At 46.9% G+C, this 13,673-nt stretch overlaps 1 protein-coding gene across 2 annotated transcripts in view; it reads left to right on the top strand.

Moving 5' to 3' along the window:
• The window catches only part of ppp1r7 (protein phosphatase 1, regulatory (inhibitor) subunit 7), a 47,485-nt gene that overhangs the window by 18,069 nt on the left and 15,743 nt on the right, over nucleotides 1–13,673 (top strand). For both annotated transcript variants that reach the window (XM_072474851.1, XM_072474850.1), the window contains exons 4-6: nucleotides 7,304–7,369; nucleotides 9,320–9,450; nucleotides 10,227–10,389. In XM_072474851.1, coding sequence (XP_072330952.1) covers nucleotides 7,304–7,369; nucleotides 9,320–9,450; nucleotides 10,227–10,389 — 360 coding nt within the window. The remainder of the gene's footprint in view (nucleotides 1–7,303; nucleotides 7,370–9,319; nucleotides 9,451–10,226; nucleotides 10,390–13,673) is intronic.

The raw sequence follows: 13,673 nt of genomic DNA, 5'->3' as shown, positions 1-13,673 counted from the left end.
GAATTTCTCTGGGACACAGGAGGGTCCGGCACCACGATAAATTCCTCCACCCTGTTTCAAAAAGACACGTGGCCCACTACAGCCACTATCACCCTCAGCGGCTTTACAGGCCACTCACAGCAGGGACACATCACAGCCCCTGTACCCATTCAAATCGGTAACATCACCAAGCACACCGTAGTTTTAGTTGACCTGCCCCACACAGCAGAACACATTCTGGGAATCGATTTCATGAATTCCCACAATCTTTCATTTGATCCAGTCAATCAGTGTGTCTGGAAGATGGCAAAATCCGCAAGAGCCCCCGCAACGCTCAACATAGGAGAGTACGCGAACAAAATTAGCGCAGTAGGTGAATTTTGGTTCAGCCCGACCATGCTTAGTACGGACAAGCAGGTTAGGGCAGTTCTGCAAAAGAACAGGGCAGCATTCGCGACCCACAAGCACAGCTATGGACGGATGACTGGCTCCGTACAAATAACAGGACCTGATCCTAGACCCCAAAAACAGTATGGATTTCCCCAAGAGGCAGAGGGAGAAATCTCCAAGGTAATAGAAAGCTTATTAGAGCAGGGCGTACTTCGATCAGTAGCCTCCACTAATAATGCCCCGATTTGGCCAGTGAGAAAGCCCGATGGATCATGGTGACTGACCATCGATTACCGGGAACTCAACAAAATCACCCCCACAGTAGCCACAAGTCCCGAGACCATGCTCAAGCAGGAACTCAATTCCCGATACTTTATGGTTTTGGACATCAGTAATGGATTCTGGTCCATTCCATTGGCGAAGGCGTGCCAGTGCAAATTTGCCTTCACCTTTAAAAATCAACAGTACACATGGACATACATTCCACAAGGATTCCACAACTCCCCCTCCATTTTCCACCAACAGCTGGCAAATGGTTTAGCCAAATTTTCAGCCCTGAATGTCTGGTCCAGTACGTAGACGACCTACTACTGCAGACAGACACCAAGGAAGAGCACATCGAGCTTCTGTCCGAACTCCTACATTCAATTGGTTGTAAAGTTAACCCCAAAATGGCCCAGATTTTGGAAGATAAGGTGATATATTTGGGTACAATTATCACACATGGTAAACGTGAGATCGAGCATAAAAGGATTGACTCGATTGCCAAATTGCGCCTTCCCCAGAATGTTTCAGCCCTCCGGTCGTTTTTAGGACTGGTTGGCTACTGCCGAAACCACATTGACGGTTTTGCCATCAAGGCAGCACCCCTCTCAGACCTCCTAAAGAAAGGAGCCCCCTGGGAATGGCTTCCGCAGCATACGGATGCTGTGGACTCTTTAAAACAGGCACTCCTAGCAGCCCCCGCACTACAAGTTCCATACCCACTTTCCCCTTACGCCATAGAGGTAGCGACCACAGACCACACCCTTTCGGCCGTGCTCCTCCAGGAACGGCACGACCAGTTAAGACCCGTAGCTTACGCCTCCAGAATTTTAGATGCTGTGGAGCAGGGATTTTCAGCCTGTGAGAGGCTCCTGCTCGCAGTATTTTGGGCAGTGCAGTATTCTCACCGAACACCCCCCCACCCAACTTTTACTGGACGGACGACTCAAGGACGGTACAGTAAGCCAGATTAGAGCAGCTACATGGACCCTTCTCTTGCAGGGTTGGGACTTCACTGTGAAACGGACAAAGACGCACACCTTTTTAGCCGACAAATTACAGTACCCCGGAACCCCCCATGAAAGCGAAATGATCTCTCCACAACACAACACAGGCCCCTTTATTGCGAAAACACCCCGCAGAAAGATAGGTAGTTCAACCCAGAGCCCCCAGCACACAGACACGTGTGAGCCCATAAAGATCTATGTGGATGGATCTTCCACAGTCTTGGATGGGAAGCGCATAACAGGTTGCGGTATCTATGTCGAGGACGCGCCCTTGAGGGAATATCGTTAAAACTTCCAGGCCACTTAGGCGCACAGGCAGCAGAGCCCCCGCCCGAAATGTGAAAGCAGACGCACTGGCTAAAGCAGGTTCCAGGCATGGATATTTTTGGACACCTCCTGAAAGCGCACCAGTGAGTGCAGTTCAGGTCTCACAGACTAATATCGAGGATCTAGTGGAGGCCCAGAAGCAGGACAGCAATCTCAAGGAGATTGTAAAAGGAAAATATCCAGCTCCCTATGAGAGATTCAAAAATGCACTGACCACACATGACGGTGTGGTGTTAAAAGACACCCTTTATGACACCCTGACCAGGACAGGAATCAACTGATTTGTTTATTCCATGACGGTCATGGACATCAGGGAATCGATCCCATTACAGCCCATCTCAAGCAGCTTTGTTGGTGGCCGAATTTAAAGGAAGATGTAAACCACTACATCGAGAATTGTCTTATCTCCGCCCAGAATAATCCGGACAGATATGTCAAAAAGGCTCAACTCAGCCACACCTGACCCGTTAATGGCCCCTGGACTAACCTCCAGATTGATTTTATAGGACCATTGCCCTCTTGCAGGAATGGCTATAAATATGTACTTGTGGTAATTGACACATTTACGAAATGGGTGGAAGCATTCCCAGCCCGCACAAACACGGCAAAAACCACAGCCAAGATTTTGACCCACCACATCTTTACAAGATGGGGACTCCCCCGCAGCATTGAATCCGACCAAGGCTCCCATTTTACGGGACGTATTATGCAGAACGTCGTCACGATATTTGGCATCACCCAAAAATTCCACGTAGCATACCACCCACAGTCGAGTGGTATCGTGGAGCGCATGAATCGGACCCTAAAATCCACCCTCAGAAAAATGGTCCAGCAAAACAACACCACTTGGGACACAGTCCTCCCTTTTGCGCTGATGTTTTTGCGTAATACAATTTCAACTTCCACAGGTTACACCCCACACACTCTCATGACCGGACGCCCCATGAAAGGCACAGAATATTTGTTAGGTTTAGACTTGACCAGCCCCGAGGTGACGGCCCTCACACACGAGAAAGCAGTAGAGCAATTAGTTCAAAATGTTAAAACGGCTCAGCTAGCAGCTGCAGTAAAATTGGGCACCAGAAAGAAACAGAGCAAGGCTTGTTTCGACAGTGCATGCGACTGAGTACAGTATAGGACAGCAAGTTATGCTCTCTGTATATAACCCCAGCACATTCCTGTCACCAAAATACTCAGTCCGTACTCCATTGCGGATAAAGTAAGCCCTTCCGTATATAAAATAAAGTACCCCAACGGTAAGACTGTGTGGTTCCATATAAACCAGATGAAGGCATATGGAACACAGTCTAACCACGCACACCTCGTCATGCTCGACGCAGCACACCACACCCCGCCCACAGCCAACGTAACCCTACCATCCCCCAACACGTCCAGCCCAGCCACGGACTCGACCGCGACTCCACCCCCGAAATATACACTCCGCCCCGGACCGCCCACAGACTGCAGCAGCAGAGACAGCGACTGTGACTCGGACGATAGCCACAGCACGCCTCACTACTATCCCCATGCAACAGGACCCACACCCAGCGATTCCGACTACGATCCAAGTGATCCCTTCATGATCACTTTCCTAAACAAACCCCACCACCGACCACTGAACTACACTGACGACCCGGATTCTGTCCCCACACAGCTGGACACCAATTGGCACCGAGATAACTCGTTCCGACTCGTCCGCAATGACGAGAGCGACCCCACCTCACACCATGCAGCCCTTTCACCCCTGATACACTCAAGAGTTTGGCACCCGGGAGAAGATGACGACCTTGGGTCTGACTCCCAAACCGAGAACCCCTTTGCGACCCTGTTCGCAACCGAGAACTGAGGTGTCCAGATGATGTTTTAAAAGGAACCGCTTGTGAGAAGTGGTGTCCTTTCTGATGGAACCTGCCGCATGTTTTATGTTGTTTGTAAGTTTGTTAAATGTTTGTCAGACAGGAAAAGAATTTTCACGGCCCCACGCCTTTTCGGCCGAAACCTCTGTGGACTTGCCCACAGAGACTCACTATTGCCAGACACTAATTCAGAGGAACCAGCTTGTGTGCAGAGACTGGTTAAGGTACCAGACGCCCGTTCATAACTGCCCTTCTGGTTCGAGGGAACGAACCACTACGGCAGCCCCACCACGATGACTACATTTCTTGCCCGTTCTTGTCGGTTGCTCAGGCTGTTGCGAAACGGCTTGGGACCCGCCCTGCCTGGGAACCCCCCCCTCTGGTCAGCTACGCTCGGGTAGGAGAGACACGGCATTGGTAGCCGTCCTATCCGGGGAACATAGAACATTACAGCGCAGCACAGGCCCTTCGGCCCTCGATGTTGCGCCGACCTGTGAAACCACTCTAAAGCCCATTTACACTATTAGAACATAGACTAAGGGCAATTTTGGACACTAAGGGCAATTTATCACGGCCAATCCACCTAACCTGCACATCTTTGGACTGTGGGAGGAAACCGGAGCACCCAGAGAAACCCACGCAGACACTGGGAGGATGTGCAGACTCCGCACAAACAGTGACCCAAGCCGGAATCGAACCTGGGACCCTGGAGCTGTGAAGCAGTTGTGCTATCCACAATCCTACTCCATCCAACTCTTGCCCGTCGCGGCCCATACGCACCTCATTTTGGAAATTTTAGTTCAGAAAGTTTTGTTTTCTTTCAGGTAACCCTTAGGTTGCCAACCACATGCTATTTACATCCTGAAACATTTGGATGGTAAATTGCACAGTCTGCGAGACGGCTCGCACTGGTTCATTATTGGGAAGTGTGTCTTGTCCTAAAATTTGTTTTTTGAAGAAAAAAAAATGAGGGAGTCACACATAGTGACCAATTATAAAGGGAGTGATTGTCACTGAAGGACAGACAGACTATCGTACAAGATGTTAAACAAAGATAGTTACAGACACTATGCTTGTTTCCACAGAACTCCAGAAGTTCCAGGACCGGAGAAGAAAAGAAAAGTGAAGAGCCATGAGGACTGCCTTCACATGGATCATCACCATAATAATGGACATTTGGTTGCGAGTGAACGCGAACCCCATGACTTCAAGCCCCCCCAGCCGTTAATGTTTCACTTCCCCACAGTACCCAGAGCCCAGTCACCAGCGACACCACATCATCTTGGTGTGCCAGGCTTATAACCTGGTACTCCCTGTCATATGTAATAGAAACCTTACTAGTATTAGCGATACTCTGCTGCATCGTGCAGACTATGCGTCTAAGGAAATGGAGAAGAGCCTACCGCGCTCAAACCCCGGTATGTAGGATCAGACCCCCGCGATCTATAATAAAGAGCATTCATTTGCGGTTTTATTGTAAATAAAGAAATGTAAAGAACTGTTCATGACCAAATTGTACGATCCTGAGCTTGACTGCCAAGCCAGGAAAACTGTGTATAAACTGCTATAATTTTGTTGTATGGTTGAGGAAGTTAGGATAATGAAATGTTTAAGTGAGTGTTGTGTATTAAGAATAGTTAGAGGTTCCCAGTTTATTGTTTTGTAATGCATGTCCCTGTTTGACATAGCGCCCTCAGAATTGTCAGTTAAAAACTTTTTGCATAGTTATGGTCAGTGCAGAGGCCATGAAGGAAGTGCCCCCCCCCCCCCCCAGGTCAGGGAATGGAAAGCAACATAGTTATGTGATCCTTCACGCTTCGCGTTAGGATCACAAGGAGGGAATGTAGCCACTTAAAATGGCCAACTCCCGATTCAAAATGGCGAACGGCAAAGGCTGATGGGAAAGTCAGCCAACAAGACAGAAACCAGCAGCTGCAGGTTGGCTGTGTATTTGCCCCTGGAAAGGCCAGACGATATCGATACCAGCAACCATCAGCATAACAAAACAACAGCCATCTGCATACTAATGAGCAATCCCCGGGAACAATAAGCAACATTGAGAGACACAAAGCAAAACCAGACTCTTCGGCGCCAGCAGGAGCCTACACAAAAGGAGGTGAACGAGCACCTCAAGACCGCCCATCGGTCAGGGAACCGCTCCAGCATTGGAGAAAATCGAACCAAGCGATTGGGACAAAGTCCAATCACTTGGGACCAGGTACAGGGTCCGCCCCGAAAGGCGGGAAGCCCCTGGGGACTATAAGAATTGAGCCACAAGTTCAAATCGCTCTCTTCTCTTCCCTTCCTCTCCACCTCTTCACGTTCTTCGTCCTGCCCGGGTCACCCAGCAACAACGAACCAACATTGACCGTGACCGGTGCAGTGACTCCAGTGAAGATCAAACTCGTAAGTTTTAATTCAACGCTCGCTACGAGATAGGCGCTCCTAGTTACCAATCTGTACCAACTTCGAATCCCGCAGGCTCAGAACCCGAACGAAAGGCCATTTGTTTCCCTGACCTGGTGGACCAGTTCCAAGTTAAGTATAGGCCTGTTAGTTGTAGAAGTAGCTTAAACGTAGAATTTGTGCATGAGTAGTGATTACTGTGTATAATAAATGTGCTTTGATTTAAATCTTACTAATCGGTGTATTGGATTATTGATCATTACTCGGACTTGAACCTCGTGGCGGTATCATAAAGATACCTGGCGACTCAAGAGCAAACGTAATAAAACAGAGCAATTGAACTAAGGCAAGGTTAGCAACAAAGGTTTGATGAATAGCTGTGATATTAACCAGGTAATCTGTGTTTAGTGATATTTGAGGGATCAATATTGGCCAGGACACGGGCTCCCTGCTCTTTAAATAGTACATGTATAGTTTTTAAATATACCCTGGCCCTTGGTTTAATGTATTACCCGAAAGAGGACCTGTCTGACAGTTCCTCAGTGCCGCACTGGGGTGTCGGCCTAGATTTTGTGCTCAAATCTCTGGAGTGGAGCTTGAACCCACAACCTAACTAAAACGAGAGTGCTACCAACTGAACCATAACTGACTCACTTTCAGTGACTGACTTTCAGGTCTGTCAACGCAGGGTGGTTTTGTTTGAAATGATAACTGTTTGTGCTTTTGCTCCAGCCACTCCCTCTGGTGAGATGATGGTGCATTGCACACTTAATAGGAGTCTGAGGCTTATTTTTATTCTTTAAGTGGGATATTTTAGAATGAAAGGTTTAATTGAATTGTGAGTCCTTCATTACTCATTACAGGACCGTGGCTCTGCATTACCATAGATGCTCAGGTAAATCAATGATTTTCAAAGTAAATAGTATGTGAAAGGATTTGAGGTTGCCACATAAACAATACCATTTCATGTTCTCTCCCATTCCTATTGAACTTTTCAAGTAAGCAGTCTGGGATGATAGATTTGTGAGCAGTTTTGTTCCCTTTAGCACAGCTGATTATTTTGTGCTTTTCTAGGATGTTGATCTCAACCACTGCAGAATTGGAAAAATAGAAGGATTTGATGTACTGAAAAAAGTGAAGGTGAGATCAGCTGACATGCCAGGTGTAATAGTTAATTCTTTTACCTCCTCTGCACATCTTGAGTAGTTGCTGTAACAGCATCGTGATACCTGGATAGTGCCTCCTGATGTGGTAGGGAAAAACCTTTGTGCGTATTGACAGTAAAATCTCCTGTACTGATGTGATTCGCTATAATCTCTGTTTTAGTACTTCCGTCACCTCTTTGTTATATCCCCTCTCCGGCACAATCTCTGCTCAGTGCCTTCCCCAACCTATATTCCGCTCACATAGTCATTCTTTCAATGGAATGTATGAGGTTAGGCATTGGCATGTTGGGAATCTGCTGCCTGGCTGAGATTAGGAATTTACTCTAATCATATTCAAAACTCAACAACAGCAGAATGCCTGTATGTAGCATTTTTTTGTAACTATAACAACTTGGCCACTTAATTCATCCCCCTTCTCTGCCACCCACCCCCACCTCAACCCCTGCCAAGCATTTGTGAAAGAGTGAAGTAAAATTCTCAGTTCTGTTTGCCAACTGCGAGGGCCTGCCAATACCTTATGACACTTCAGTGTTCCCTTCAGTCCTCGTGATAAGCTGAATTTCTGCCTGTCACTGCCTTTTGCAGTTTGGCGATTCTTTCCAGGATGTTGGGATTCATTGCCAGCTTCTGACAAGATGTCTATTAAACTGTCCTGGTTGAGATCAGCATTTAATTCTCGAGCTATGCACTAGCATCCCTCTAAAGTGTGCTTTTTTGATGTGATCCATTGACATCCTGTTCGCTGCATGTATGTTGCACATTTCTGGTCCAGGAATGGGTTCCAAATTTGGATCTATTGCTGTCTGTTTTGTTTGAACAGGTCACTGCTCAGGAATGTTGATGTAAACCTTGATGGTTCAAAAGCCAGAAGCTGAAGCCGACTCGAGTCCCCAAAAAAACCCACCCTGGAAAATTTCCCACACAACAGGAATAAGGCAGAAATGTGTTTAACAAATTATGCAAACCTTTTCCCACCCAAAAGTATAAATAGTTCCAAAAAAATGCTACGTATCAAAATCCACAAATATGATATAAAATTAATCATTGCAATTTACAGTGTTGATCTTTATTTTCAACGCAACTAAATTATTATATTGATCACAGGAACATGGGAGCAGAGGTAGGCCATTCAGCCCCTCAAGCCTGTTCCACTACTCGCCTACATCATAATTGATCGTTTACTACCTCAACCCCATTTTCCCGCATGATCCCCATAATCCCTTGATGTCATTAGTACCCATATCAATCTTTGCCTTGAACGTGCTCAGTGACTGAGCTTTCACAGCCCTGTGGGTTAGAGAATTCCGAAAACCTTCTATCAACGTTGGACAACTTGGCATGTTAAGGATTAATGTTTGTGTGCTTCACCATAAAAGTGTTCATGCTGACTGGGACTTGTGAACCAGAGAAAGGAGAAGGTTGAATGCTAACATTCACTACATCCCATGACTTCCTATATGAACACTAGGCCAACTTTGCCCTTCTGTTCCCAGTTACTTTGTAAGTCTAGAATTTTGGCTGGGCCATTCAGTTTGACAGGCATCAACAATATTGTTGTCCTTACACTTTTCTGACAGGTATGTCTCCCATTTGTGCTTCCCAGAAGTTAGTTTTTAATTGCAAAAGAAGCTTAAAGATTGCAACAAATTGCAAGCTTTGTGTTAGTGCCAGAGTTGGTAAGACCATGAGTATATCCCATGACTTAAGTCCTTACCTACTGCTGGGGTTGACTTAAGTCAGTGTAAGTAGGCACACATCATTGTAGTCTGTGCTGACCATCAGCTAGGAAATGCTGTTTATTTAAACGTTTATTCTGGTACGGTAGCAAGAGTGCTCTAGCATGTAGTAAAATTACTGCAAATGGGTAGCTTAATTTTAGAATGTCCTGCTTAAAAATCCATCCTGATCTCTGGGTTTATTCTAGGTGCTGTGTCTTCGTCAGAACCTTATCAAGACCATTGAGAACCTTGAGCATCTGCTAACACTCCGAGAGTTAGATCTGTATGACAACCAGATCAATCAACTAGAACATCTCCAGACATTGAAGGACCTTGAGTAAGTGCGAAAAAAATAAATCTATTCTTTTAGTGGCAACCAGCACAGGATGCAGTACTCTAGTTCCGGGCTAACCAGAGCTTTAGAAGGGCTCTGGATAGCCTCCTTACTTTCTGAAGCCCAATATGCTCTGCTAATGGCTCTCTCAATCTGTCCTAATGCCTTCAAAGATCAATGACCTACCCTCACCACAGCCCCATCTTTTCCTGCACACGTCTTCGGAACTGCCATTGAGTCTACACTGCCTCTTCCTATCCATTCTGCCAAAATGCATATTAAATTCCAACTGCTACTTGTCTGCCCATTCTGCTGGCTTATGTGCTGTGGTATTGGTGTGATTCTTAATGTTTTTGCCAAACCTCTTAAGTTTGTTATCTTTGGCAAGTTTTTGCAGCACCCTGAAGCCTGCAGTTACAGAAACTACTGCAACTTCTCCTTCATTACATTATAGCTGTGAACTGCCATTATTCCGTGAATGTCCATGGGACTCCTTGGAATGGGGGCAATTCCCAGGAGTTGGTCCAGCATCAATGTCCAAGCGTAGCACAGATCCCAGATGCTGAGGGGAGCATAATCTGATATCACAAAAGGGGCCAGCAGTTTATAAAGCCTTTATTTGATAGGGGAAAACCTAAACTTTTCATGCTGTCTCATAGCTTTTCTCTTAACCTGGTTCAGCATTTCACCTGGAGGCACTGTCTGCGCACAGCAGAGATTGAAGTCTTCATTGTGCTGCAGAACAAAGTAATTTCCTGGTACCTTTTGCTTCCATATAGGATTTTGGATCTCTCCTTTAACATTGTGCGGAAAATTGAGGCTCTTGAGTCTCTGACCAAGCTAAAGAAGCTCTTCCTCGTGAACAACAAAATCGCAAAAATAGAAAATGTTGGTCACCTGGATCAGCTGGAGATGTTGGAGCTCGGCTCAAATCGCATCCGGGTAAGTACATACCAGGATGGTCGCTAGGGCAGTGTGACCATCTGAGGATGCTCCTTTTTGTAAGATCATGAGATGGACACCAGGTAATTACAATGTTATTTTCCTGTTACTTCAGTCGTACCATCCTGTTTAAAGCCATTGGCTGTATGCAAGGAGTATCTGAGGACATTTTAAACCTTGCACTGTTCACAGGGAAGCTCTAAAATAAGCAGATGCTTATAAAATTGATTGAAATACCAGAAAAGGTGGTGGTGGGCTGCAGTCCTTGTGATGCTGCTCTTACAGTGACATTGGAAAACGAGTTTTGGGAATTTGATCCAGTGACGATGATATGAAATACATCAAAGTCAGGGTGGTTGCCTTGGAGGGGAACTGAAGCAATTTATGTTGCCATGATATTGCTGCTTTTGTTCATCTCAGCGCTGGAATTATGTTACTGGGAGGTGTTATTAAAATTGTTTGAGGAGTTGCTTCACTTTATCCTGCATACTCCAACCACATAGTACCGATGCTGGAAGGGGTGCGTATCAAGCTCAGTGGCAAGATGCCAATCAGACAAACTATTTTGCCGTGGGTGGTGTTGAGCTTCCCTGGTGCTTTTGCAGCTACTCACAGCCATTGAGTACTCCATTCCACTCTTCGTGAGCTTTTGTAGTTAGTGGAGAGGCTTTGCTCAGTTAGGAAGTGAGCGACTCATTACAGTGGTGGTGACCTGGCTGATGTGGTTAAAGCTTCTGATCATTGATGTTCTGGATGTTGGTGCTACTGACATCAAGGAAGTAGTTGGTCTTTCTCTTATTGGGGGTGGCCATTGTCTGCCGCTGTAACATGTGGAGTGAGTGTTACCTGCCATTTGTCAACTCAGTCCCAGTTGTTATCCAGATCCTGCTGAAGGCTGGCATGGGCTGCTTGGAGGGGTTGAGAATGGAGCTGCACAGAAATCACTAGAGAACAGCTCCACTCCTGACTCTAATGGAGGGAAAGTCATTGACAATTCAGCAGATTGATTTAAGTGACGGTTATTTCCAGAGGAACTCCCGCAGTAATGTCTTGACACTGATGATTGACCAGAGGAGATCTGCTAAACCTGGCTACAATTAGACAACCGCGGAAGAGTCAGAATTTATTGTAAAACATGGCCAGGAGGTCTTTGATGATGCGATTCAATGTTGCTGTTCTACTGATTGCCATCCAGTGCTTGATTTGTGCCAAGTTACCTGATCTTGGATTGTGGGGAGGTGGCAGAGTGTTTGGATACATTTTGACCCTGGAATGGGAAGAGTAAAAACTTGACAGTGTTCCCATCCCTATTCATTGGTGTCCCTATGGAAACAAATGTTCTACCTGTCTCTTTTTTTTCGAGGCCCCATGTGGCTCTACTTGCATTAGGATGAAAAGTGGCTGCTTGCAGAATATGCTGGATGATTATGAAACTAATCTGCAGTCTCTCTGAGAAAAGGGGACGCAAATTCGTTGCTTAACTTAAGGACTTCTGTAAGAAAGCCCGTTTTCTGATTTTAGATGATGTCTGATTTTATAAAAAAACAAAATATTTTTATTCTCCATTTTCACATTTTCTTCAAGATTTACACCCCGCCAACAAACAGTAAACGGTAACGAATACAATGTCAATCCCCTTATTAACTACAACGATCCCATTCTCCCACCACCCCAAACAACGGCCCACCTAACAATATAAGCATCAAATAAAACAAACCCTCCCAAGGTGGAAAAAAAAAAGAAAAAGGAATCAGGAATAGCCTATGGACATATACAGTCCACCCCCCAACACCCCCCGCCCCTTAATATTCAATGCCATCCAATCCCCGAAAGAGTACCGTGAATGACACCCATGAATTGTAGACACCGCCCCCCCTCCCAGACTCCTCCCCTCCAATTCCTCTAGTAAACTCCTCCCCCAACCTCGGTTCCGACCCCCAACTTTTCACCCCGGCTAGACTCACCGAAAACTTTTACCAGGCTCCAATGGCCGCAGCCCCCCCACCCCCCCTCACTCCCGTTCACTGGCCGGCTTAAACCGGCCAGCGTGGAGGCCCCCGCCCGGGTCTCCTTCCCCCTTGCCCGGTCCCAGGAAAACCAAGAAATCCCCTTTAGCATACGACCCCAACATACACACCCAAGCCCCAAAAAACCATCATTGCAAATGAAAGTCCCAACTCTTCCCTTGTCCATTTATATCTAGCGTCGACTCATTTAGTACATACACCAACACGCAGTGAAAAAATAAAGTTACATGAGGCTACATCGGTATACAACCATTTCTCAATTCTGCCACAGTCCTTCTGCCTTCGCAAACTCCTCCGCTGCTTCCGCCGTCCCAAAATACAAGTCCTTGGATTTGTAGGTCACCCTCAACTTAGCTGCATATACTATGCCGCACTGCACCTTGCTGATGTACAGTGCCTTCTTCACCCAGCTGAAGACAGCCTGCCTCCTCGCCAGCTCCACCGTAAAGTCCTGGTATATGCGTATACCAGCTCCAGCCCACTGCACCACCCGCTTCTGCTTTGCCCAGCACAGGGCCTTCTCCTTCACGCTATACCTACGGAAACACAGAGTTACTACTCTTGGCGGCTCACTCGCCTATGGTATAGGCCTCCACGACCGATGAGCCCGATCCAGTTCATATCGGGAGGGATCGTCCCCCTCCCCCAATAGCTTCGCCAACATCGTGGCAAAATGCTCCGTCGGCCTCGGGCCTTCCACCCCTTCGGGCAGACCCACAATCCTCAGATTCTGTCGCCTGGATCTGTTTTCCAGGTCTTCCATTTTGGCTTGCAGACCCTTGTTGGTCTATCACATTCCGCAACTCCTTCCCCATCGAGGTGAGTTGATCACTGTGCTGCGATAATGCCTCTTCCACTTCCTTCAGTGTCTCACCTTGCTCCCACACCTCCGCCGCTGCGCTTGATACCGCCACCCTCACCGGGGCAATAGCCTCCGCCACCACTTTCAATACCGCCCCATCTCCTTCTTCATCGCTTGCATGTGTTTTGTGAACTGTTTTTCAAGTTCCACAGCCATCACCTTGGTCATTTCTTCTGCTGTGATCGATGCGGCGCCCCTGGTGCTCCAGCCTCCGCTTTCCTTACAGTTCCGGCGCTGACTTTTTCATTCCCCGGCGGACTTTCATTAACCCCCTTTTCACGGCCGTTTTCCTCCCAAACGTGGACATTTCTCCTCCCTGTGCCTTACAGCCTTTTCAGCCTCCATTGCTCCCGGAACCTGGTGTTAAAACTCCGAAATTCCTATTCCCGAGCGGC

The sequence above is a fragment of the Scyliorhinus torazame genome, chromosome 14 (assembly GCF_047496885.1).
Source record: "Scyliorhinus torazame isolate Kashiwa2021f chromosome 14, sScyTor2.1, whole genome shotgun sequence".
Taxonomy (NCBI): domain Eukaryota; kingdom Metazoa; phylum Chordata; class Chondrichthyes; order Carcharhiniformes; family Scyliorhinidae; genus Scyliorhinus; species Scyliorhinus torazame.
This window is presented reverse-complemented; position numbering and strand designations above follow the sequence as displayed.